Here is a 23,397-nt window from a genome sequence, read left to right on the forward strand (position 1 = left end):
ATCTAGGGCAACTCATCCTTGCCTCAGTTGTCTTCAGACCTTCTTGGTCCGAGGAATCCAGGTTCCCTTTCCTGCCACCTTGGGAGGTCTGCCCTCCCTTCCTTACCTGCTGCTTGGTCTCTGCTGGGCACAGGCTCTGGCCCGGGAGCGGGGGGCTCTGGGCTGTCCCCCAGAGGGCTTAGAGCGGGCCCAGGCAGCACTTTGGTCGTCAAGGTCATCTCTACAGTTGTGGCCTGCGATGGAAGAGATCCCAGTGACTTCCCACCACCGTCCTTCCCACCACCGTCCCACTACCCCAGACCCCCCAGCTCTGCACCTGTGTCTGTGCCCAGCCCAGCTCCAGACTCCTCTGTGGACAAACCTCCCACCTAACTTCTGCCTTCCCCACGGAGGGGAGGGCCTGGGCTGCTGCCTGTCCTGTCTGGCAGCCGTGCCTGCTGTGGAACAGCTCCTCTCAGGACCCAAGGGCGCTTCCTCCCCAGCGAGTAGAGGCTCTGGACAGGTTCGGCTCTGAGGTTCCCTCCAGCTCTAAACTCCCACCTTCAAATCCACGCAGAGCCGCTCCCCTCAGCACACACAGCTGCCCGGACACCGCGGCCTCTGCCTCCCCTCCTGCCTGGGCCCCCAGCCTGTACTCACCGCGAGCAGGAGCCTCTCAACGCACTCGGGCACCACGTTGTGCAGGTGGCTGAGGTGGAAGTGCAGGGCAGGCCGGCCCACCAGCTGCTCCTGGCACAGAGGGCACCGGTACTTGGGCTGCACTGCGTGCTGGGAGAGTGCATGCGCCCTCACCTGCTCAGACTTTGGGCTCAGGAAACTGCAGTATGGACAGCAGAACACCTGGGGCACACAGGCGGTAGGGGGAGGTGTCAGGGAGGGGTGGGACTCACCATCACTTACCTGGACACAGCCTGGTCCTACCCCTGCTGGAGGAGGAGTCCCAGTCCTGAAAGCTGGCTCCTCCCTCCCTTCACTTGGACCGGGACAAAGGCCTAGGCTGGGCTGCCCTGGCTGGCCCGCCTTCTCTGTCCCGCCCTCTCCCTCCATCCTGGCCTCTCTCTTCCCTTGTCTCTGCTGCTGCCCTACTCCGTTCTCCAGCCTCTCCAGCCGACAGGACGGCCCTGTACCTACCTCCTCTGATTTAGTTTTCTTTTCTTACCTGCCCCCACCCTGCCTGTATCTCCTCCGTGAAAGAGCTCCCCTTGCTTCTGGCACTTCCTGGACCCAGAGGCTCCTGAATCCCTGCCACTCTGCCTCTCCAAGGTCACTGGACTAAGCAGGGCGCTCCCTACCTGTCTGCTCAGAAGCCGGCTCTTTCTCCCTCCGCTCCCACTTTCTTTGCCTGCCTTTTTCTCCCCTTTCCTTTTTAATGTAAACAAACACCACAGCTCCCCCAGTGGCCCTGGAAAATTCTGGCCTGGCGCTGTTGGCGCATTCCCGCCCATACCTCCAGAGGGTGGGGCTGGGGAGCCTGGGGTGGGGCGTGAAGGCCCCTCTACTTCCGCCTGTCACCTGACTGCCTGACCTGCAGCCTGCATTTCTGTCAGCCTGCACTTCCTCTCCTGTCACCTGTGCCACTGGTCCAGGCCCGCATGTCAGGGAGGGGATGGCCCTAAAGGAAAGGTATCCGGACACTCATCTTAACGCACCTAGCCCTGGGAGCAGATAGCTGGAACAGGAGTTAGGAGGCAGGGGAGCTGAGGACATAAGCCGTCACTGCAGCAGTTTGCAGTCGTAATACACACGGCATATTGCAGTCCAGTTTGGAGAGCTGGGAGGCACAGGGTGGCACCTCAAAACCAAAGGCTGGGAATCCCCTCAGAATGAACCCTTTCAGGCCACAGAGCTAAGCTACTCTTGGGCCCTGCCTAGGTCAGCCACTCGGAGACTTGCAGAGCTTGCTGTCTGCGTGGATCATCTGGGTCAGTTCCTCTAGCCTGAGGAAGGAGGTGCCAGGGCAGTTCCACCCAGGCTCAGGGTTCTCTGTAGAAGATGAACTTCACATCTTTCTGCTCCCAACAGGAATAAAGAGCTGGGCAGCAGCTAGTGTTTTATTTTTGCCTTTTTCTCTTTTCGTTTTGTCTCCCTCTGTGCTCCAGCCCTCAGGGCCCTGGTGCTCACATCCGGTAACTGGACCTAGGTGCAATTTCTGAAATGTATTTGGAGTGACGTAAGTCACAAGCATGACAAAATTAGATCTGCCTTTGGTGTGAAATCTCTTGTCTGTAAAGATCTACTAATTAGAAGTTCAGCCTTTAGGATGTGAGCAGATCTCAGTAAAATTAGACGCCCTCCCACCCCAATCTTCCCAGTTACCCCGGTTCTGACCGTGGTCTGGTCGACACTGTCTCCAGGAGGGCCAGTCTTGTTCTCTGTCTCTTCAGAAGCTGAAGATGAAAGGAGAGATTAAGAGACTCTGACAGCCCCTCCTTCTTCCTTTCACAGACCCCCGGCCCTTAAGATGACCTGATTTGTAGCAGAGGGCTTCCAAGGTAGGGGTGGGCTCTGGGGAAAGGGAGAAAGGGCAGGGAAGCACAGAACTGCGCTCAGTACAGGGAGTGGAGCTTGGCAGGGCTGAGCCCGGGTTAGCGGGATGGCCAGAGGGCAAAAGGACCCAGCATTCTGTGGCTCCACCTCCCTTCCCTCTGATGAGCCCTTTCTTTTGATCACTTCAGCTCCTTCTGCACAGGAGGCCTTGCTGGGTGTCTGGATTACCGCAAGGTCCCATGAGCACCTCAGAATGTATAATATTAGGACTGGGGGCTGAGGAGGGCAAGGGATGGAGAAAGAAATGGACCAGATGAGCAACTCACCCAATTGTTCTGTCTTATTCTGGGGTTCTTCCTCAGGGGTGGGTGGCTCAGCTAAGGGGGTGACAGGAGGCTTCCCTGTGTAGGATGAAGGGAGAGTCAATTTAAAAGGATGAGGCATCAGAGGAGGGGGGACATAGGGCAGAAGAAGCAGGACAAGCAGCCAGGCGATAAAGGGAGAAGATGGATAGATGAATCAATAGGCAGGAGAGGACAAAAAGCCGCCGAAAAGAAATACAGAGGATGAGGGGGGAAATTACAGTGTTGGAACTGGTAGAGCCTAAGAAATCATCTCTGCGAGTCTAGCCCCGTCATAAAGGATGAGGGAACAGGTCCAGCAGTGGGCGACAGAAGCAGGACCAAACTCAGCTCCCTGTCTTGACTGATCCTGGAAGAAGGGAGCCCAGAAATGTAGAGTGAGGGGCGCCGAAGAGGGAAGGTGAGGTTGAAAGGAAGCAGCTGCAGTGAGCAGGAGGCGGCAGGTGTAGCTGGGAGAGGAGATTACCACTCAAGCAAGAATTGACAGATGTGTAGGAATTTATTTTCGGTGGCGGCCTAATTAAAGTGTTAAAGTTCCTTAACTCCATTCAGTCTTGCTCCAGGATCGTTAGCTATTGATCTGGGCCCCTCCGGCACTTAACTCCAGCCAGTGTATCGGCAATTCAATTAGCACCAGTCAACGCTGCCTGTTCCTGGTTCCTGCTGCCCCTGCCCTCACCCTTGCCCACCGCCGGCCTCTGCAAAGCCCGGACGCCTGTGCCCAGCTCTCACAGCCCCTTCCAGGCTCTTCTGCACCCTCTGGATCAATGGTGCCTGGCGGGCTCTTCCCAGTCTCTCTCGTACAACCTCAGCTGCCTAAGGGGGACCCTAAGCCCAGCCTTCGGACTGAAGACCTCCTAGGAGACAGGAAGAGGCTGGGGAGCTCGTCAAGGGCTTTCCATCCTGCTACCTTCGGGCCATGCCCCCAGCTCCCACCTCCTTCTGACAAGTCCTGGCTCAGCCCAAAGCTGATTCTATTCTTTCTCTGTTTTTCTCCCTCTCCTTCCTGACCAGCTGCTGCCACACCCCACACACGCCCCATCCGCAGCCCGCCCGCCCCAAGCTTTGCCAGCACACCAGTCACCCCTCGGAATCACTGGGTGGTTCCTTCTCACCTCCCTTCCTGCTCTACCTCTCCACCCAGCAAAATCCCTGCTCTTCTCTGCCTCCTCCTCCAACAGCCTCTTGTTCCCCACTTCCCTCGGCTGCCCCAGTGTTCCTAAAAGCCAGTTTCAGCAGCCTTCCCAGCGCCTTTCCGCTTGCTCTGGACTGTGCATGGACCCATTTCTCGTCCCCGTGCCACTTTCTCCTGGGCCCCCAGCTCCCGCCCTGGCTGCCCTCCCCGCCCAGCTCTTCTTCTCCAGTCCCCTCTTCCTCACCCGGAGGCCGGAGCTGCCCGTGGCTGAAGCTCAGGATGCTCTGAAGAGCTGAGAGCCCCTCGTCGGCTGCGGGGCCACTCTGTAGCAGCTGCAGGCGCCGCTGGGCCTGGGCATCGCGGTGGGCAGGGGCGCGCAGGTGCTGCAGCACAGCCAGGCGGGAGGGCGTCTCCCAGGCGCACAGCAGGCAGCGGAACAGCCCCAGCTCCGTCCCCGCTGCCGCCCCCTCCATCTCCAGCAGAAACTGGAAACGGGAAGGAGGCTGCTCAGGCGCAGAAGGACAGACGGACGCCCCCAGGTCCCGGGGGCCCCTTTGCCTCCCTGGGGGGCCTGACCAGCAGCACCCTGACACCCCTTCCTCCCTCTTGGGCCCTCCTCTTCCTTCCTTTGACCACCTGAGTGTGACTGCCTTTTCTCCCCCGTCTCCTCTTCCTACTACCAATCCTGGACTCCCTCCTAGTATATGAATGGAATCTGATTCCATCCTCTTGAACTTCTGGGGACAAGATGGACTGAGCAGACACAGACCCTCCCGCTAATCCCAAACGCCAGAAAAGTTGAATAAAGTACCGGAGTCACTTGGTCAGAGTCCACCATCCTTTGGTCTTTCTCCACGTCTGTCTCCAAATAGTTTTTCCCCTGGTGCCCTGGCCTTTTTTCTCCAATCCCGCCCCCCTGGGTTTTCGCATCACTTTCCCACTCTGCATCTCCTTGCTCCAGCCCCGTCCCCTTCTCCTCTCTCCCTCAGGCTCTGTGCTGTGCCCTTCAAATCCCAGACCCTTCCTGCCCCGCTCTCACCTTATAGATCTGGCTGTTCTCTTCATGGGCCGCACCCCGGGCGTGCAGCTGCATCTTCTCCTTGCTGTTGGACTCAAAGTCACAGATGTTGCAGCGCAGGTGCAGGGTGGGGACAGACCCATAAGGAGCCCCATCTCCCAGGGGCACTGGGGAGGGGGTGCCCATGGCCCCACCCCCCTCCCTCAGGTGGGCCGCCAGCTGGTACTTCTGAGCATGTTTGTCGGTCTTGAGGTGGAGTTGGAAGTTGGCCTTGAGCTGGGTGCCATAGCAGCAGAGCTTGCAGCGGTGGGTGTCACCAGCTACCTCCTTCCACTCGGCCTCTGGGAGGCTCCGGCCCACGCTGCAGTGGTAGAGCAGCAGCTCCAGGCTGTCTGTGCTGAAGGCCTGGCACACGAGGCATCGGAACACCTTCAGGGATGGGCTGTCATCTGGGGGCGGCGAGGCAGGCAGCCCGTCGGACAAGGGGCCCAGAAGCTGACTTTGAGGCAGGTGGGCATCCGGGGAGGGGCTGCCTGGGGCTAGGGGACAGAGACAGGTTAGTGGCCCCAGGAAGGAACAGGGCAGGGTCAGCTTGCTGTGTGGGAATGGGAGGGGTGGATGCTGAGGGAGCTGGCGTTATTTAAGCGGCAGGGCTGGCCCTGGGGAGAAAGCAGGGAACCGAGTTTGGCCCCAAGAAAGGGAAAAGAGAACACCCAGGGAGCTTACCAGCTGTGGGGAACTTGCGGGCAGGTGCTCCGAGGTGGTGGAAGCCATTGAGAAGCAGCTGGGCTTCCAGGGGCTTGTCTGGCCTCAGCCCGGGGCCAGGCAAGGGAGCCTGAGGCTGCCCTAGGGCCTGCGATCCGAAGTACTGGAAGAGGTCAGGGGAGGTGGCAGGGGCAGCCCCTGCTGGGGGAGGGGGGCCTGGCCCTACCAGCCCCGGCGGCAGCCCCAGCGGCAGCCCCTGGTGCAGCATGAGGACGTTCTGCATGTGCTTCTCGGAGGTCATGTGGATGCGCAGATTGCGGGAGATGTTGGTCTCGTAGCTGCACACCTTGCACTGCCAGGACGCTTTGGTCTTGGGCTCCTTGTCCCCCGCGGGGGGAGGGAGCGCTGCCTCTGTGGGACTCCCCTGCCCCACCGGCCCCGCCTGGAAGCCCTGCAGGTTGGCCAGGTGCTTGTCAGACTGCATGTGGATGCTGAGGTTGCCCTTGGTGGTGGTGGAGTAGTTGCAGACGTCGCAGCGGTAGGGCTTGTAGCCACAGTTGTAGCTCTCCCCCCGGGCGAGGCGGGGGTGGGCGCCCCCAGCGCTGCAGTAGCTGCAGTGACTGTTGCTCTCAGGGTGCTTCTCCCGCATGTGCACGTCCAGGGTCTGCTGGTACTTATAGTGCCAATTGCACTTGGGACACTTGAGCGTCTTGCAGGAGTTGCGCGAGTGTAGCAGAGCCATGTGGCTGGACAGGCTGAGGCCCTGGAAGGCCGCAGGGGCCGGGGTGTAGTCGTCGGCTGGACGATAGGGCTGGGGCGGGTCACCGGGGTCTTCGGGGGAGCCCACTGGGGCAGGGAGGACGCCCCCGTCCTTGGAGGTGGGTGAGCTTTGGTTGAGCGAGGGGCAGAGCCCTCCCTCCTCCTCTTGCCCCTCAGGGAACCAACCTGGCCCTGCCTCGCCTGCCAGCGTCGGCGATTCTTTGGCTTGGCTTGGGCTGGGGTTCCAGGCGGCCGGGGTTGTCAGCGGGGAGGGTGGGCTGAGGGCCATGCCTTCTTCCACGGGCAGGACAGGGGCCTGGGCTTCGGCCGCAGCGGAGCCATCCTCGGTCTGAGCTGCGTGGGCCTCCATGTTCACGGTGCTGCTGTTGTCAAGGGGTATTTCTAAAGGGGCGTGAGCAGGCAGTTGTGGTTCCAGGAAGCTCAGAAGGGCCACGCAGCCCTCGTCCCCCTCCCGGAGCACGGCTGGGTTGCCTGGCAGGCCCTGGTGTTGAGCAGCGGTTAGCTTCACCCCGTGAGACTGTGTGTGACCCACAAAGGCCTGGGGCCTGCCGAAACCCAGGCGGCACGGGAGGCAGAGCCAGAAGAGTGCCCTGGGGTCTCCTCCCCTGCTCCCCATGGGGCCATCTTTGGGATCTCCAGGTGGGTTTGGAGCCAGCTGGTAGCTCCAGAAGGCTCCATCCCTTCCCTCACAGGTGGCCGGAGATGGCGCTGAGGTATCGTGGGACAGAATTTGGTCAGAAGAGCTAAAGCCTTGGATTGGGTCAAAGCCATGTTGGATGTGAAGGGCAGTGAGGCGTACAGGGGGCGGGTGGGCAAGGAGGGGCAGGCTGGGCTCTTCCTTGATGCCTGCCTCACCCCAGGGGAAGCCCTTTGGTAACGGGAGTTCGCTGCCACCTGGCAGGGACAGCTTGGCCACTAGGCAGGCCTCACCGCCAGCTGTGAAGACTAAGTGGTCGCTCAGGTCCACAGGAGGGAGCCCTCCTCCTCCCTCCCCCTGCTTCTTGTCCTCTTCCGCCCCCAGGCCCTTTGGCGGGGAGCCACCACAGCCAAGCTCCTCTTGGGGCTCCCCTATCTCCTTTGGTGGGACGAGGCCACAGCCTGGCTCCAGGGGCTGCCCCCCGGGCTCTGAGGACCTCATGCTCTCAGAGGCGGAGGGGGCCGCAGGGGGATCTTTGGTGACAGGATCACAGGGGGTGCGGGGGGAGGAGGTGTCCGGAGGCGGGGACGGGGCATTGTGCCCAGGGGAGGGGGTGGTGCCAGCGGTAGAGGACGAGTTAAGGGTGGCCATGGCAGACGGAGGACAGCTGGGGGTTCATTTCAGCGTGACAGCCAGGACCCTGTGGGGGAGACACGGAGAGAGCGGAGCTGTGAGGTGGCAGCGGAGACACCCAGTCAGGCAGTTGATTCTCCGGATCCTCCGGCCCCACCCTCCTCCCTGAGCGCCGGATTCAAGCACCCATTTGCCAGCTTGAAGCTTCATTACCTTAGCGTCTAACAGACTTCAAAGTGAACATGTCCAGAATCAGAACTCCTTATTTCTGCCCTGAACTTGTTTCTTCCCATCTTCCCGATCTCAAAAATTGGTACCACCATTTATCTGGTTGCTTAGGCTAGAAACCCAAAGTTTCCTCTCGCCCTCACCCACAGGCAGGCAATTCGACAGCAGTCTCTCAAGCGAGCGTCTCAGCCTTCCATTCATCCTCATCCCCGTCAGCACCACCCTGGCCCAAGCCATTACTGTCGCTTTCCTGAACTAGTGCAACAGACTCCACGTTGGCCTCCACTTCCACTACTGCCCTTCCTTCCACTCAGAATGATCTTTTATTTAATTCTCAATTATGAGAAATGCCAAACATACATAAAGATAGACCAAACAATATAAGGAACCTGTTTGTACTCATCACCCAGCTTCAACAGTCTCCAAACTCAGGGCCAATCTTTTTTTTTTTTTAATTGAAGTGCAGTTGATTTACCATGTTGTGGCAATCTCTGCTCACAGCAAAGTGACTCAGTTACACACACAGAGACATTCTTCTTTATATTCTTTTCCATTATGGTGTATCACGGGATATTGAGTATAGTTCCCTGTACTATACAGTAGGACCTTGCTGTTAACTCATGGCCAATCTTGTTTCAGCTATATCCTCACCCACTTCCCCTTTTCCTGTATTGTTTTAAAGCAAATTTCAGGCATCATAATCACCTTTCAAAATGTAAACCATGCTACATTCTGCTGAGAACCCCATCAGTGAGTTCACTGCGCTGTGAATAAGATCCAAACTCTGCTCCCTGATCTACAAAAAAGGCCTGTTTGATCTGGCACCTGCCTACTTCTGACACATCTTTAATACTCTCCACCCCACCTGGCTGGCTAACTCCAGCCCACTGGCCTTCTTGGTTCCTCAGACACAGTTTCATTCCCACCTTAGCAGCCGAGCTGTTTACTCTGCCTGCAGTGCTCTTCCCCCAGACTTCTGCCCAGTGGCTCCTTGTCATTCGGTGTCTGCTTAAATAACACCTCTTCCAACAGGCCTCGCCTCTCTACAGAAGCTAACACAACCAGCCGGGGGGGGGGGATGGGGGATGGGGGGAGGCGTATTTTCTTCAGAGATTAATCACTACCTGATATTTCCTGGTTTCCTTATTTCTCCCTTCTAGAAACTAAGTTCCACGAGTGCAGGAACTCTGCTTTATTGGTTGCCCTATCATTGGTACCGAGAAAGATGCCTGCCACATACACATACATGTCTGTTGAATAAATCAGCTCCAGGAAAGACCCTCAGATTTTCCATACCCTGAAGAGTTAGTTTCCCAAAGTCAAGGTCCTCTTGCCAGAGAGGCTACAGTGACTTTCCTCTGGCCTGCAGACACCATGCTACTCTCAGATGCATTCCATCTCTTGTCACAGGTGGGAGAGCTTCTGGCCAATTGAAAGACAATGGCTTGTATGAGATGAGCTGCCCCCTCCTCCTCCCCAGGGATTAAAAAAAAAAGTAACAGTAATAATATTAAGGTACATATAGCATGGTCCTGGCACTGTGTTAAATGCTTTAATCAATTATCTCATTTAATCTCACGACAACCTTATTTTATGGGTGAGGCACCCAAGAAAGAGAGGCTGAATAAGCTGCTGTCACACAGCTCCAAGGTGGTGAGACTAGGAAAGGACGGGCGGGCACAGAGCTAGACCCCAAAGCTGTGGCCTGGGCTCCTCCATCTACCCGGGCTGCCGCGCAGACACAGTACTGGCAAAATGAGCCTCCCAAAGTCTAGAAGTCAGGATTCCTGAGCTGCCTCCAGCTGACTAGGATTACCGAGCCCCACCCCCTTTTTTACCTTGGTCCCCCCTCAAACTCACCAATTCCCCCATGCCTCACCATCCCATGCTTCTCCCAGTGTCCCAGGTGGCCTGACTCCTCTTCAGTTCTCAATCATCAGCAGATATCAAAGGATTAAACCTTTAGCGCTCAGGCCAGAGTGCCGCCAGGGAGTGGTGTGGCCTCTCCCGCCTTGGGCAGCCTCTAACCCTCACCTTCAGATTCCCTGATTTGGAATGGGTCCTTGGTCTGGCCGCACTCAGCCTGGAGGCCCCCATTCCCACTTCCCTCCTCCTCCTGGGGGACCAGCCAGGCGTGAAGTCGAAGGAGGAGCCATTAAGGCGCTCCGCGAGGGGCTGGCTCTGCATACTAATGAAAATGCAAATCAGCACCTGGGCCGGGGCTGGGGTCGGGTGGAGAACTAACAGGGAAGTAAAGGAATTGGACCGGGGGTGGGGGTGGGGGGGCAGTTATCTTACGTAATCAGAAAGCAGAAGCCCTGAAGTTGTGGGATAAAGGTATTCTTCCTATGGAATCCTTGGGGTGCCGGGGGAAGTGGGGAGATAACACGTGCTGGAGTGTGAGGGCCTGACATTCCACTGTCACCCCCATAATGGAGGCTCACCTGGTAGGAAGAACTGAGACCGGGCAAGAGCGGCCCCTCCTGGGCCCTGACACTGAGGGCTGAACCTGGTGGGTGCTCTCCCCGTGCTGGCCCACCTCACATCCGTCAGCAGCTTCTCTCTGGCTCCCGAATCACAACTCTAGATCAAACTGCAGAGGAGGGCTAGGAAGACCTAAGCCTCAGATCCTCTCTCCAAAGCTTTTACTTCCCAGGACTGGAAAAAAGACAGCTGAATCCTAGCTAGAAACCAAAGGAGCTTAGCTTTGGGCTAGCTAGTGGGTGAGACCTGGATCAGCGGAGGGAGGGGAGGTCTGAAGCTGTTTAAAATTGCAAATCTCTTTCCCTCTCCCCTCCCCCTCCCCCTCTACAGGAAAGAATTTCAATTGCAAATTTATCTCTGCCTCAGTGCCTCTCTTCCCGCTCCCCCCACTGCCACCAACTCCCCTCCCCCCTTCTTCTCTGTGCTTCTCCCATCACCCACTATTTATTACAAACCTTGAACTGCAGCAATTATTTTTTCACTTTCCCCCCCTCCTTCCCTTTTCCTCTGCCTCAGTCTTTTCTTCTGTCCCTCTCTGAATCTGTGTCCCTTTCTCTGCCCTTCCTACCTTGACCTCAGTTTTCATCTCTTTCTGGAGACAGGTCCCCACGCACCACGACCAGGCCCAGAGTCTTATTCTCCCTCAGACCACTGTCATTCCTCCTGTGGTTCCAGGCTTTCCTTAAGGGCATCTCCTCTCTCTCAGGGTACACCTTAGACGTGGGGAAAGGGAGAAGGCGAGCCCTTAAAGGCCCTGGCATTCCTGCGTGTGGAGGAGGGAAGGAGGAAGAGGGCGGATCGGGTGTAGGGTGGAGGTGGGGGGATAGTCAAAAGGAAGGACCTGGGTAGAGGCGAGGGCCGGGGGCCCGCGAGCAGAGGGGTTAGGGGAGAGAGCAGGCAGTGGTGGCGGTGTGATCAGAGCGGAGATTGATGTGAAGGGGCGCCACAGACGGCAGAGAGAGTCAATAAAACCGAGAGGATCACATTAGCGGCGACAGAAAGAGCTTTAAATTACAAGGCTGCTGCCACCGAGGGGGATGGGAGGAGGCAGGCCTGGAGCCAGGGGAGGGTGGAGAGTTCTGAGGGTGTAGTCATCCCCTAAGATGAATCATCTAGCTCCAAAATGGCCCTCAGCCTCCAGAGCTCCCTTGCTGCCCCTTCATTCCATCTCCCTCCCTAATGCTTCCTTCCCTCACAGCGTGAGGAGAAAGGGAAAATGGAGAGAAAGCTATGGGGAAACAGAAGAGATTTGGGGGTGGGGGGTATTGCCCTCTTCCTCTGTCCAGACCCAGGTCCCTCGTTATTCCTCAAGGAGAGAAGGAAAGGATGGCAGTGCTACTTCTTTCGAAGCTCAGCTAGGGACTTGTTGCCCCATCAACACAGTCCCTGAACTGAGATATTCTTCCATGGGAGGTGGGCAGAAAGGCACCCTGTAAGTAGCTGGACAAGAATTCCTACTTCTTGAAATGTACCGTACTTAGAACCGGAAGATGCCAGGGAACCAGGAGGCTTCAGGACAGACAGTAGGACCCAGAGAGCTACAAAGAAAGATGTTATGAGAGGGACAGAAAGGCTTGGATGTGAAGTGGAAAGCTGCAAAGGCGGGCTCTGAGACCACAAAAGACAACATTCTGAGACTTCAGAACCCGAGAATTACAGGAGCCAAAGGGACAAGGGCAAAGGAACGACCAAAGAAGTAAGGCCTGAGGAAAGGAAGTATGTCCTCCTCACCGAGGAGGCGCCAGGCCGTGGGGCCTGTAGAGCTAGAGGCAAAGCTGGCCAGGGGCACTTCCTCTGGGGCTGGAGCCCCAGCAAGACCAGGACTCCCCTGGGCTGGAGCCCCCTCCCACCTCTGGCAGAGCTGGAGTGGAAAGGTGACACGACTTCCCCCTAGTGGTTATGGAGGGAACATCACCGAGGAGAGAACAGGCCCGCAGGAACAGACTGGCTTTCTCCTCCCAGCTCCCCTCCTTAAAACAAAAAACAAAACCCCCTCTCCTTTCTTTTCTTCAAACCCAACGACAGGGCAAAGTCTTCCCCAGCAAAGTCGGCCAGAGGGCACTGGCACATTTGCTTACAATTTGCATACAGTGATTTCCAAGTCCGAGCCCTCCAGGCATTTTTGCCTTTCACTTTTCCAATTGTTCCATCTATCCTCTTTCCTTGGAGCCCATTTTAGGGACCTTTTCTTTCTTCTCTCTGAAATCCCTGCCTCCAGCCTGCCCTCTTCCGCACTAACTTTGCCCTGCCTTTCTCTCCTTTTGGTTTCAACCTGTTGCTTTTAAGAGGCAGCCACAGAGGGGAGGGGAAGAGAAGCAGGAAAGATGGAGTGTGTGTGCCCACATTAGGGGGATCAGTTGGTACCAACAGCAAATAAACTCTAACCAGGTGAGATTCCTTTTCTAAGGCAGTGGAAGAACATGGGCTATGGATTCACTTAGATCCAGGTTCAGTCCTGGCTCCCCGACACTCACCAGCTGTGCAGCCTTGGTAAGTTACTTATCCACTCTGTTTTCTCATCTGGAAACTCCCTGGCCCTCACTCCCAAGTGCTCTTACAGGAGAAGGGTTTACAGCTGGCTTTGTGCTGTTATCTAAGCCCGGGTCTCTCCAGTACACCTACAAGATCACACAGCTGCCACCGCTGTCCTTACCCAGCTGTTGTGAGGACTAGTACAGGTAACATGTGAAAAGTGCCCATACTGGTGTCTATCAGGTCAGGTCAGTTTCTTTCCTTCTCTCTGGCTCTCCGCCCTCGCCACCCCGAGGGGGGCAAGGTGTGTGCAGCTAGGCTGACGCTTTCCTTCTGTCTTGCCCCTTCTTTACCTGGACTCATCCTCTCATCTCTGCCCTTTTTGACTGAGGGCAGATTCTTTGGTGGGCAGGATTTAAATCTAGTCTGCCTAGCAGCAGACTTCATTTCTCACCAGGCCCTCTCAATTGCTGCATCTAGAGACATCCCATTATCCCAAACCAGAGACTGGAAGCTTTGCCCAGGCTCACACTTGCATCAAAACTATTATGGCCTCTCCTTGCATTAAAACTATCACTTTCTCTGTCTCTAAAGCTTACCTTCTATATTTAAAAAGAAAACAAAAAAAGGTACTCCTGTTCCTCCATTTTAATTCTACCTATCTCTCCTAGACATCTCCCTGGCATCCGAATACTTAGGGAGTGTTTACGTTGTGCAAGAGAAGTTTTGTCCAAAAGAGAGAAAATAAGAATGGCAGGAAATGAGACAGGCAGGAAAAGGAGTATCATAGAGGGTAAAGAAAGACAGCCAAGGCAGAAGAGGACGGAGGAAGAAGGCAGGGAGAGGAGGGAAGGAGCGGGGAGCTGGATCTCGATCTGTACATGTAAATACCGAATCTTGAATCTTGGAGAATCCTGAATCTCGTTGAGGGCTCCCAGTTTTGGCAGCAGATTGGGCAGGTGGCCTGTCCCCAGTGAGAGGGATGGAGCAAGCAAGATGCTTAAAATGGGCATGCAAGATGCTTAAGGTGGGCGGGAGGGAACTGGGTGGGGTGTGAGGAGAAAGGAGAGGCTGAGAGGAAGAAGATGGGGGTGGGAGGGAGTAGACAGGGCTAAAAGGGAAGCTGTGGATTAAAACCGCAACCAGAGAGGAACATCCATCCACATTTGCGTGGCTTTGTTGAGATGTGCTGCAGCATGTCTGCTGCTGGAGGAGAGGATGTTGTGGACAGGAGTGGAGCCTCTTGCCAGTGCATCTCCCTCGGTGATGCCACAAGTGTTAGGACAGCAGTGTGGAGCTGTGTGATCTTGTAGGTGCACTGGAGAGACCCAGGCTTAGATAACCGCGCAAAGCCAGCTCTGAACCCTTCTTCTGTATGAGCACTCCAGAGCGAGGGGACAGGGAGCTGTGCCCTTGAATTTAGATTCAGGATCCTATCTGATCCTGGCATGGGGGACCTCTGCGGAAGACCTTTGATCTCCCTGAACTTGAAAAGAATTACATGCAATTCTTCTAGAATTACTTGGAAGGATGCCATTGTAAGTGGCTGCGTATATAAATAAATCCTTCTGGTTCTCTGATTCTGCATGAACCCTTGTGATAGTAATGACTCTGTTTAAATACTACTAAAACAATAACAACAACAACTAATAATAATAGTATCTTTAAACGTTTACCTTGTGTCAGGCCCTGTGCTGAGCCCTCTGGAAGCATCACATCACCTAATCCTCCACTACAATCTGATAAAATAGATACAGCCACTCATTCCCATTTTACAAACATGGAAACGGACTTAGATGGCTTATGTAGTTAAGGTCTAACACTTGGAAAATAGAGTCGAGATTGGCCTCAGGTAGCCTGACCCCAGTGCCCTGCTCTCGAGGTAATTTGTAAGCTTCTGAGCTCTGGCAAGCACTCTGAATGAGACCCCTGAGTCTGAGTGTGTTGTTCTGCTCTTACGTGTGTTGCTTTGAGCATATGTGCTGTCATGCTCTCCTTTGAGCTTCAAAGTGTTAGATGGCCTTCTCCCAGCTGTTAGTGTAAGATGGGCCAGAACAGGCCACTGCTCTGTGTGACTCCAGGGGGCGCTATTCGCCTTGCAGTCTATGCACGGGCCCTGGCCATTCTGTGTGTGTGTGTGTGTGTGTGTGTCTCTCTCTCTCTGCTGGGGGTGGGGGTGTGGTGGGTATCAGATTTCTGATAACCTCTCTGAAAGTTGGAAGTCTACCTATGTGTATTCTTAATAGCATATGAACTTCAGAAAAAACGGTATGGTATTATTTTAAAACAGCCTTTAAGGTCAGACACCTGGAATCATACTCTAGCTCTATTCCCTATGATGTAAATGTCCTCGGGTGGGTTGCTTAAAGCTTGTTGCTTCATAAATAGAATGGGGAATAGTTCCTCCTGGAGTTGTGCCCGTTGAGACGATCACTACTGAGACTGGCACTTTGTGTGTGATCAATAAATGGAAACGATAATTACTCATCCATGTGTCTTATTCCCCGAGTTCGGGTGTACGTGTATGTTTATTGCTTATTATTGTGTGTGTGGCTGAGGGCCTGGGCATAGCCCTGTCCCGGCACCTCTTCGGGGTTAGTGAAGGGTCTCCCCGAGGCTCTCGGTGACACCCGCGTGGGCCCTGGGCTTCCCGTTCAGCGGCGGGGTGTCCTGTGCAGGTGTGCTGCCACGTGCCTGGCGTGCCTGTTTGTGCTCGGTGGCCCGGCTGGCGCGGGCGTGTTTGGGGTGGTGGTAATTACTGGGATGGCCCAGCCCTAATGAGTGTGATCTCGTTACACTCTCACCGCCTCTAATGGAGCTAACCTCATTTCACAGCCATTAGAGATGGAGATGAGGCCCCGCCCCCGGCCCCGCCAGCTGCAGCTCCCGCACCCCGGCCACGTCCTTTCCCTCCGGCTCGCCATTTCCCCGTGCCACCGCTCCTCTCCCTCCCGGTCCTCTGCTCCTCCTTCCAGGCTTCCCTCTCCCGTTCCCCATTGTTCTCTTCCCTTCCCGTCTTTCCGCGCCTCTCTCCCCTGCCCTCCTCTTCCCTCGTCCCCCGTGCCTCCTCTCCTCCATTCCTGGCTTCCTCTCTCCTTTCCTCATCCCCCTCCCTCTTTCTTCCCCGGGTCCGTCTGTCCTCCGCGCCCTCTTCTCCGCGCCCCTCCCCCGCCCTTCCCTGCTGCTGGCCCTCCCCTCCCCCACGGTGCCCCGTCTGGCCAAAGGACAAATCTCAAGGGGAAACCAGCAAAGACAAACAAGGTGCAGTGACTTCATTATCGTCGTTAATTTGCCACTTCAGTTCCTCCCACAAGGGTCAAAGCCGGCACGGCTTGAACTCAGGACTGACGCGGAGGCTGGGCCGGCCGCCTGCCTTTTCCGCCTTAAGCCTCTTCCACAACCGCTCGGCCTCCCTCCTCCTCGCGGCCGTCATTTCTCTGCAGGGGGTCAGGCTCCGGGGTTTTTTCTCTTCCTTTTCTTAGCCCTCGCAGCCTCAGCCTACCGCCTTCCTTCCTTTTTCATTTAAACCGTGGCCTTCCCTCCACCTCTCTCCCGGCTCCAAGTCACATGGTTTTTACCTTTGACTCCCTCTTTCTCGTCCTATTCAGCCTGCTTCCGCTTTTCCCACTCCTCCCTGCCCCGTCCATCCTGAACCAGTATCTTGGTCTTCCCTCTTCCTAACCTCAAGCACACTCCTTCCCCTAAAGCACCGGGATTTATCTCTAGGTTTTGAAAACCACATAGCCTGATGAAGCTGGGGACGGGAGGAATGAGTTTGTGGTCCAAGCAGGAAAAGTGGTACAGAGCGTGGAAATGGCTGGATAGAAAGGAAGACCACTGTGATGGGGGGGTGGGGGGCGTGACAGGCACACGAGTCAAAGCAAGCAGCAGAATCTAGACTCAGACACCGGAGACTCAAGACACACTGGGCCCCAGAGAAACAACTTGCCAAGACCAGAGAAAAAAGAGGATGGGCCAGAGGGCCTTGGGCTTGAGACTGAGGGCTGGGGTGGGGTAGGGGTGCATCACCAACAAAACAAGGAGTGAAAAATCTGAGGATGGAAATGGCGTTTACCCCATCAGTTCCTCAGGGAAACACAACCTAACACTCCTGTCCCACCCTCTGCCCTCCTTCACTGAGAAGCCAAATGATTGGCAATTGACTTGACCTTTAGCCCATTGCCAGCCCCAAAGGGAGAGGCTGAGGGTAGTTGGCTGTAACTGGAGGAGGCACCGGGGAAATGTCCACACGTGAAGTAAACGTTTCTTCACCCACCCCTGCCCCACCTACTCTGCACATCAAAATGCCACAGAGGACCAGACAGCATATGAATGCCCTCTTCTCTCCACAGAGAGTGCTTGCTACTTATGGCCCTCTAATTTCACAGGCCCCTGTGCCAACACTGTTCCACTGGGTGGCCCTGCTGTGATTCCAAGGCTGGAACCCTGGCTTCAGTGTAATACCATATTCCTGCCCAAATACAGAGGCAGCTCCTGTTCTCTCATTTGACTTTGAAAGAGAGATTTTGAGGGGTGCTGAGCTGTCTTGGGAGGGATTAGGAAAATGTGTCTTCTTCCAGGTGTGTACAGCCTGCACGGCAGTGGTACAGCTTGGTGACAGGAGAGCAGGTGGATCTCAGCCCTGTTACCCCTTAACTGGGCACCCTAGACAACTGGACACACAGGCCCTGGTCTGCACAAGTGCTTATAAGAGGGGGATACTGACAGCCAATGGGATTACCTCAGGGTGCTGAAAGGCACCTCTAAATCCTTCACCCTGTCTCACCAGCCTGGGGGGGGGGGGAGGACGGGTGGGCAGGCAGTCCCCTGGGGCTTTCCACAGAGAGGCAAGGGGCTCTAGAAAAGTGAGGGGTGGGATGACTGAGAAGCCAGAGAAGAAAGATGGAAAAATCAATGAAATGAGTTTCTAACAGTGAGGTAAAGGACCGCCGTGTCGACAGCCTGTCGCCTGCTGCAAAATATGAGCTGCCCAAGTCCATGGCAGCGGCTGACAGTGCATCCAGCCGCCACTGTCCTCCCTGCAGGCCCCCGCCCACTGGCCCCTTCTCCAGCTGCCCTGGCCTTTCTTATTATAGCTAGACTCTCCCCCAGGGCTCCCAGCTCACTTCCTCTCATCCAGAGCTTCTTTCCTAGATTCCTTTGATCCATTTGCCACAGGAACAGGTTAAGTTATAATTCCTGATTGGGAGCATCTTTCTCCTCTATGGCTTCCATGTTTAGACTCCCCACCCTTCAGACCTCAGAGCTGTGATGAGCTCTGCATCTCCTGCCTCTCCCTCTTTTACTTTATGTCTCTCGACTCCAACAACGCATTGCGTGGTCAGATGTCAAGGCCATCCCTCACAGGGTTTCGTACATCCAAGTCTGTGCCTCTTTCTGCCTTTTGGCCCACTTGGCCAATGCTGACTTCCTTGTAATTGTCTGGATTTGGACAGGGTGTTTAGGACGGGCCTGGAATTGATTTATGAACTCTTTGTGATCAGCATGTGCGTGCGCACGTGTGTGTGTGTGTGTGTGTGTGTGTGTGTACATGTACTTATGTATTTATATATGGCAGATTCAATTGTGGTTTCACGATTGGGAATGGGGTGGGGTAAGGATGTTACTTCCAATTCAAAATCTCCGACTCTGTCTTTAGAAACAACTCTCAACCTTTTCTGGAAACCACCTCCTTTCTCTAGCCTCCTCCGTATCTTCCTTCTGGGCTCCTAAGACTGTTCATTCATGTTTTCCTCCCATTATCTCTTCAAAGCCTCCCCAGATCAGCCCCTAGAGTCAGCCCTGGATGCTTCCAAGTGGGCCCCTAACCCAGTCTCTCCTCTCTCTCTGCCTCAGATCTCACAGTTGCTCCCCTCCAGCCTTTTCCTTCAGTGTCTGCTTTCCCAGCTTGCCCATTTATGCAGACTTAGGCCTGAGGGGCGGGGTGAAAGGAAGGTGGGCAAGTCTTTTCCTTAACCTCTCCCTATTAATTTGACCTCTCGGTCAATAGATATTAAGCATCCTCTGTGTGACAGACATTGTGCTAGGTCCTGGAAAACGATGGGAAACTAGACAGATGCAGCCCCTGCTCATATGGCCATCAGGACTAACCCTGGATCTCTCACCCGACAGCTTCTCTCAGAGTCCCCCCTTTTTTTCCCCTCCCTCCACAGCCAAGTAACACCATGCCCTCTGGCATTTCAGAATCCTTCCCTATTCTGTATCCCTGCTTCACACAGCTCTCACACAGCTCCTATCCCCTCTAATCTGCATTTCCAGCTTCCGTCTCCATTCCTAAACCCAAAGCAAGGTTCATCTTACATTTTCAGGGACTCCCCTCCCTGCTCACAGAGCCCTTCTCCTTTCACATCCTGTAAATGCCATTTCCAGCTCTCTTCCTTCTTTCCTGCTTTTCAGTCCTGCTATCCCGTCCTCAATGCCCCTGTCTCCCGAGGTCCCTTTCTCTTGCTCCTGCAGGCTCTAGTGAACCTCAGGTGCTCACAAACAAGACTTCATTTGGAGCTAAGAACAGCTCCAGGGCAGCAAGGTCAAGCTACCAGACGCAGGAATCCTACAGATTTGACTCTGGCCCCGGCCCCGTATGTGTGCAGCTCCCCAGCAAAGCAGCAAGTTGTTCCTCTATGGGTCTTAAGGTAACACCAGCTGCTCTGACATCATGGAGGGAGGACCCCTGTCAGGTTGCCAAGGCAACACCAGCAGTTTATGACATCAGAGGCTGGAGGTCTTTGGTGCTCAGGGGTCTAGAAAGATTCCAGTTCCTATCAGCTAAAGTAAATGGGAATTCTACTTTTTCATCTCTTTGCTCATGTTGCCCTGGCTTGGGGTTGAAAAGCAAAGGCCTCCAGTGGGGCAGTGAGGGATGCGGCCAATGGAATGAGCCAGATCTCTCCTTCTCTTCACCAGGTATCTCTGCACTTTCTCTCCTCTCCTTTGGCATCTCTCTCTTTTGGGGCTTCGCCCAGTGGTATTTCTGCTCTGCCTTTTTTCCAAATCGCCCCTCCTGCTGTGCTCTCTTTGCATCCATCATGCTGTGTCCTTCTCACACCAGAGGCATTTGTTTCCTTTGATATCTCATCTCTCCTCTTTCCCCCTACCAAGCTCTGTGCAGCTCTGATCTGCTTCAGCACTCCTCCCTTTGCCTTCCATTTCCCTTCTTTGTACCATACTCTTTTTGCACCTCATCTTATTCTTGCATTCCTCCTTTCCCCCATTTTACCACTGTATTTATTCCGTTCATATTGCTTTTTCTGGTGGCCTTCCTCTTGAGAAATAATCTATCCTTTCTCTCCCTCTCTCCTTCTGTATCACTACTAATTCATGTTTTATTTCATTCTCCCAATTTTTCATTAATCACCCCTTGGTTCCTCCCCTGCCCCCCATTCCACATGTATTTTCATCCCTTCCTTTGCGCGTTCCTCACGTCATACATTTCTCTACCCCATGCATTTATTGCACCCGGCCGCCCCTTCCTTTCTGTCACTCTATTCACCTCTGAAATTTTCCATTTTCTGCCCATATCTTCCTCCTCCTTTTACCCTTCAAGCTCCTGAAGTCTGGAAAAACAATAATGGGCTTAAAACAAGGTAAACTCTCCAGACTCTTTATCCACCTTTCCCATTCTTTAGGCTGAATGAACCTGGCCCCTTGTATAAGATACCAATAGCTTCTGTCACACTAATGAAAACTGCCTCGTAAAGAATCATGCTGAATCCAAATATGATAAGAATGAGGACCCAGGAAAAAGATGAATTAGAAAGTAGAGAAAAAGCCACAGATGTCTAGAATGAACTGAAAGATAAGGGGCAACCAAGCAGGGTGGAGCTTAGAATCCCAGAGAATGTCCCTTTACAAAATCAAAGTTGACAGTGAATGAACATAATGGCCCTGACTGATGAAGGGGTTATATGCCCCTGGAAGTCCAGTAAGTTGATTTCTTGGCCTGTTTATGTGCTTTCACAAACCATACTTCCCAACTCTCCCAGCCCCTTTGCTCTCTGGTACATTCGCTGCTGCAGTTAAAATGCTGGGTGAGAAGGTAAGGAATACAAGAAACTTAGGGTGACCAAGAACAAAAGGTAGGAAGAGTGCAGATTATGGGAACAAGGGTGAAGAAGAGGCAAAGGAGATCATGGGAGGTAGGGATGGGGAAGAAAGGGGGTGAAACAAAATGGGGAAATGAAATGATATATAATGGTAAAGTGAGGGAAGGGAGGAAAACCAAGTCAGAGAGGAAGAGGTTTGTGGTGGGAAGCTCCTGGAGAGGCAGATGACACACAGGAGACCAGAGGTGAGGTCCTGATGGGGGACACAGGCGCATGGCAAAGGGGACAGTCAACAATGCTAGGAAGTTCCAAAGCTCCCTGGGTGAAGATGGAAGAGGAGGCCATTCTGGCCATGCTGAAAGGGCACTCGAATCCTTGGGGGAGACACATTTGCTCCATCCCTCCACTCTTCCAGGCCTCTGACCAGTGACTGCCACAATCATCAGTCATGACTGATAAGCAAACACTCCAAAGCGGCCTGAAAAGGCCAGAGATATCCGTTCAGACCCTGAAGGAAAGGGCATGGAGTCCTAGATGGGTAGAACAGTCAGGCAGCCAAGGAGTAACACACAGTGACAGGGACACACAGGGAAAAGGATCACCCGGGTAGGAGGTCACATCCGGAGATAGTGACACACAGACAGACTCGGAAATGGATGGATGGGGAGAATGAATGAGGTGTAGAATGGCAAAATCCAGAGGTAGGGACACATGGACAGAGATCAGCGGGGCAACAGGAGCAGCAAAACGCGTGGTCGTTGATAGGGCTATTCAGAGAGAGGGACAGACAAGAGCAGATGGAGAGCTGGGGGCCAGGAGAGACACACTTCACCTTGAATAGGAGTAGAGGCCTCCCCTCACCTACTACTCACACCTTTTCCAAAACAAAACAAAACAAACAAAACCCAACCCCCCAAACCAACAAACAACTCAACTTCTGGCAAAACCTAAGATCGAAGATTAAGGGTATCCACGTCCTCTCCCACCCTCCCACCCCGCAGCGCGCTTGCCCATCCATCTGCCTGCCTGCTAGCCGCCTTTCCTCCCCCATCCTGCGGCCGGCGGGGGGCCACCGAGACCCAGGCGCCTCCAGACTGACAGCTCCGAGCCCCCGCACTCCCCCGGCCTCCCCCTCCCTCCGGGACCCCCGCTCCCTGCACAGCTCGGCGCGGCCCGTCTAGGCTCTCGTTACCCTCCATCTGTCCGGCTGGCTGCTGGTCCAGCCTCGAAACCTTTCCCTTCCCGGTCTCTACCTCCACCCCGGCATCTCTCTCTTCGCCCCATTCCCGCTCGCAGGCCCTCTCCTTCCCTCCCATACCCCTGTCCCTCCTTCTCCTCAGGCTCTCGGTGTGTCCGTCTGTCCGTCCGGGTCCCCTCCCCCAGTCCCTTCCCGTCCCTCTCCGTGCCCTCCAGCGGCAGTCTCCGAGCGCCTCCTCTCCCCTCCGTCTCAAGCTTCCAAAGAGCAAGGAAGGGAAGAAGAGAGAGGGAGAGGAGAAAAAAAACCAACCCAGCAGCATCGGAAATCGATGCACTTACACCTCAGCTGGAAGCAGGGACGGGAGTCGAACCGCGGCCGCCCAGCAGCGCGAGGCGGGGAGGGGAGGGGGTGGCTCTTGGAAGGGACTTCTCCGATGTGTTGATTCCTTTTTTTCCCCTCCTCCTCCCTCCCTCCAGCGCTCACTCCGGGGCGTCGGGGACGGAGATGGAAAAAATAAATAAATAAATTCACGGCGGTGAGGGAAGTGAAGGAAAATAATCAATGCTATTTGGCTGCGGCTGAAGTGTTTTCCCGGCTTCGTGAGGGGGTTTCCATTGATTCACCCTGGGCACTCGCTCGCTCCCTGCCTCCTCCTCCTCCTCCTCGCCCTCCTCCTCCTCCTCCTCGCCCTCCTCCTCCTCCTCCTCCTCGCCCTCACTCCTCCGCCTCATTCACTGGCTGGAGCCGAGGCGTCCCACACAATGGAATAATCAATACCCAGGCGCCCGGGGCGGCCCCACTGAGCAGGTGCAGCGGCCCGCCCGCCGCGGAGTATGTCGGGAGTTGTAGTCCGTCCGCCCCCGCCCCGGCCCCCCGGTTCTAGATCTTGGGCCCGTCTGCTTGGCTGGACTGTGGGCGGGACCCGAGGCTCGAGGACAGGCGGACGGCGGTCCCGGCCACCTGCTTGACTGTGGCGCCAGGTCCAAGCCGGTGCCTGCAAAGAGGGCAGACGGAGCTGTCTTCTCCTCCTCTTCCTTCTGCCTGCAGAAATCGCACACGTGTTTTGTAATTTTGTTTTAAATCAGCTCTAGAGCAAGTCTTGGCTTCTGCCAGCTTCCCGGAGCCACTCTAGGCCTATCTCTCTTTTTTCACTCCCTTCTTCTTGCTTTATTAGTTCCTGTCCCTTCCAATTGGG

General features: G+C 55.1%; 1 protein-coding gene across 9 annotated transcripts in view; it reads right to left on the minus strand.

The window, feature by feature from the left end:
- The window catches only part of ZFHX2 (zinc finger homeobox 2), a 28,172-nt gene extending 5,240 nt beyond the window's left edge, over positions 1-22,932 (minus strand). The window contains exons 1-10 of one of the 9 annotated variants that reach the window (XM_081227672.1): positions 11,311-11,612; positions 10,020-10,173; positions 9,282-9,407; positions 5,729-7,824; positions 5,024-5,541; positions 4,229-4,469; positions 2,814-2,888; positions 2,329-2,387; positions 640-840; positions 107-233 (exon numbers count right to left, since the gene is read on the minus strand). In XM_081227672.1, the coding sequence (XP_081083798.1) occupies positions 107-233; positions 640-840; positions 2,329-2,387; positions 2,814-2,888; positions 4,229-4,469; positions 5,024-5,541; positions 5,729-7,775 (3,268 nt within the window). In that variant the 5' untranslated portion in view covers positions 7,776-7,824; positions 9,282-9,407; positions 10,020-10,173; positions 11,311-11,612. Of the gene's footprint in view, positions 1-106; positions 234-639; positions 841-2,328; positions 2,388-2,813; positions 2,889-4,228; positions 4,470-5,023; positions 5,542-5,728; positions 7,825-8,911; positions 8,987-9,281; positions 9,800-9,845; positions 10,174-10,429; positions 10,579-11,037; positions 11,613-22,540 lie in introns of those variants that run through there. The other 8 variants (XM_081227673.1, XM_081227668.1, XM_081227669.1 and 5 more) reach the window with 8 other exon arrangements.
- Between the last annotated feature and the right edge of the window lie 465 nt (positions 22,933-23,397).

The sequence above is a fragment of the Mesoplodon bidens genome, assembly GCF_964165515.1.
Source record: "Mesoplodon bidens genome assembly, chromosome: 3".
NCBI classification, from domain to species: Eukaryota; Metazoa; Chordata; class Mammalia; order Artiodactyla; family Ziphiidae; genus Mesoplodon; species Mesoplodon bidens.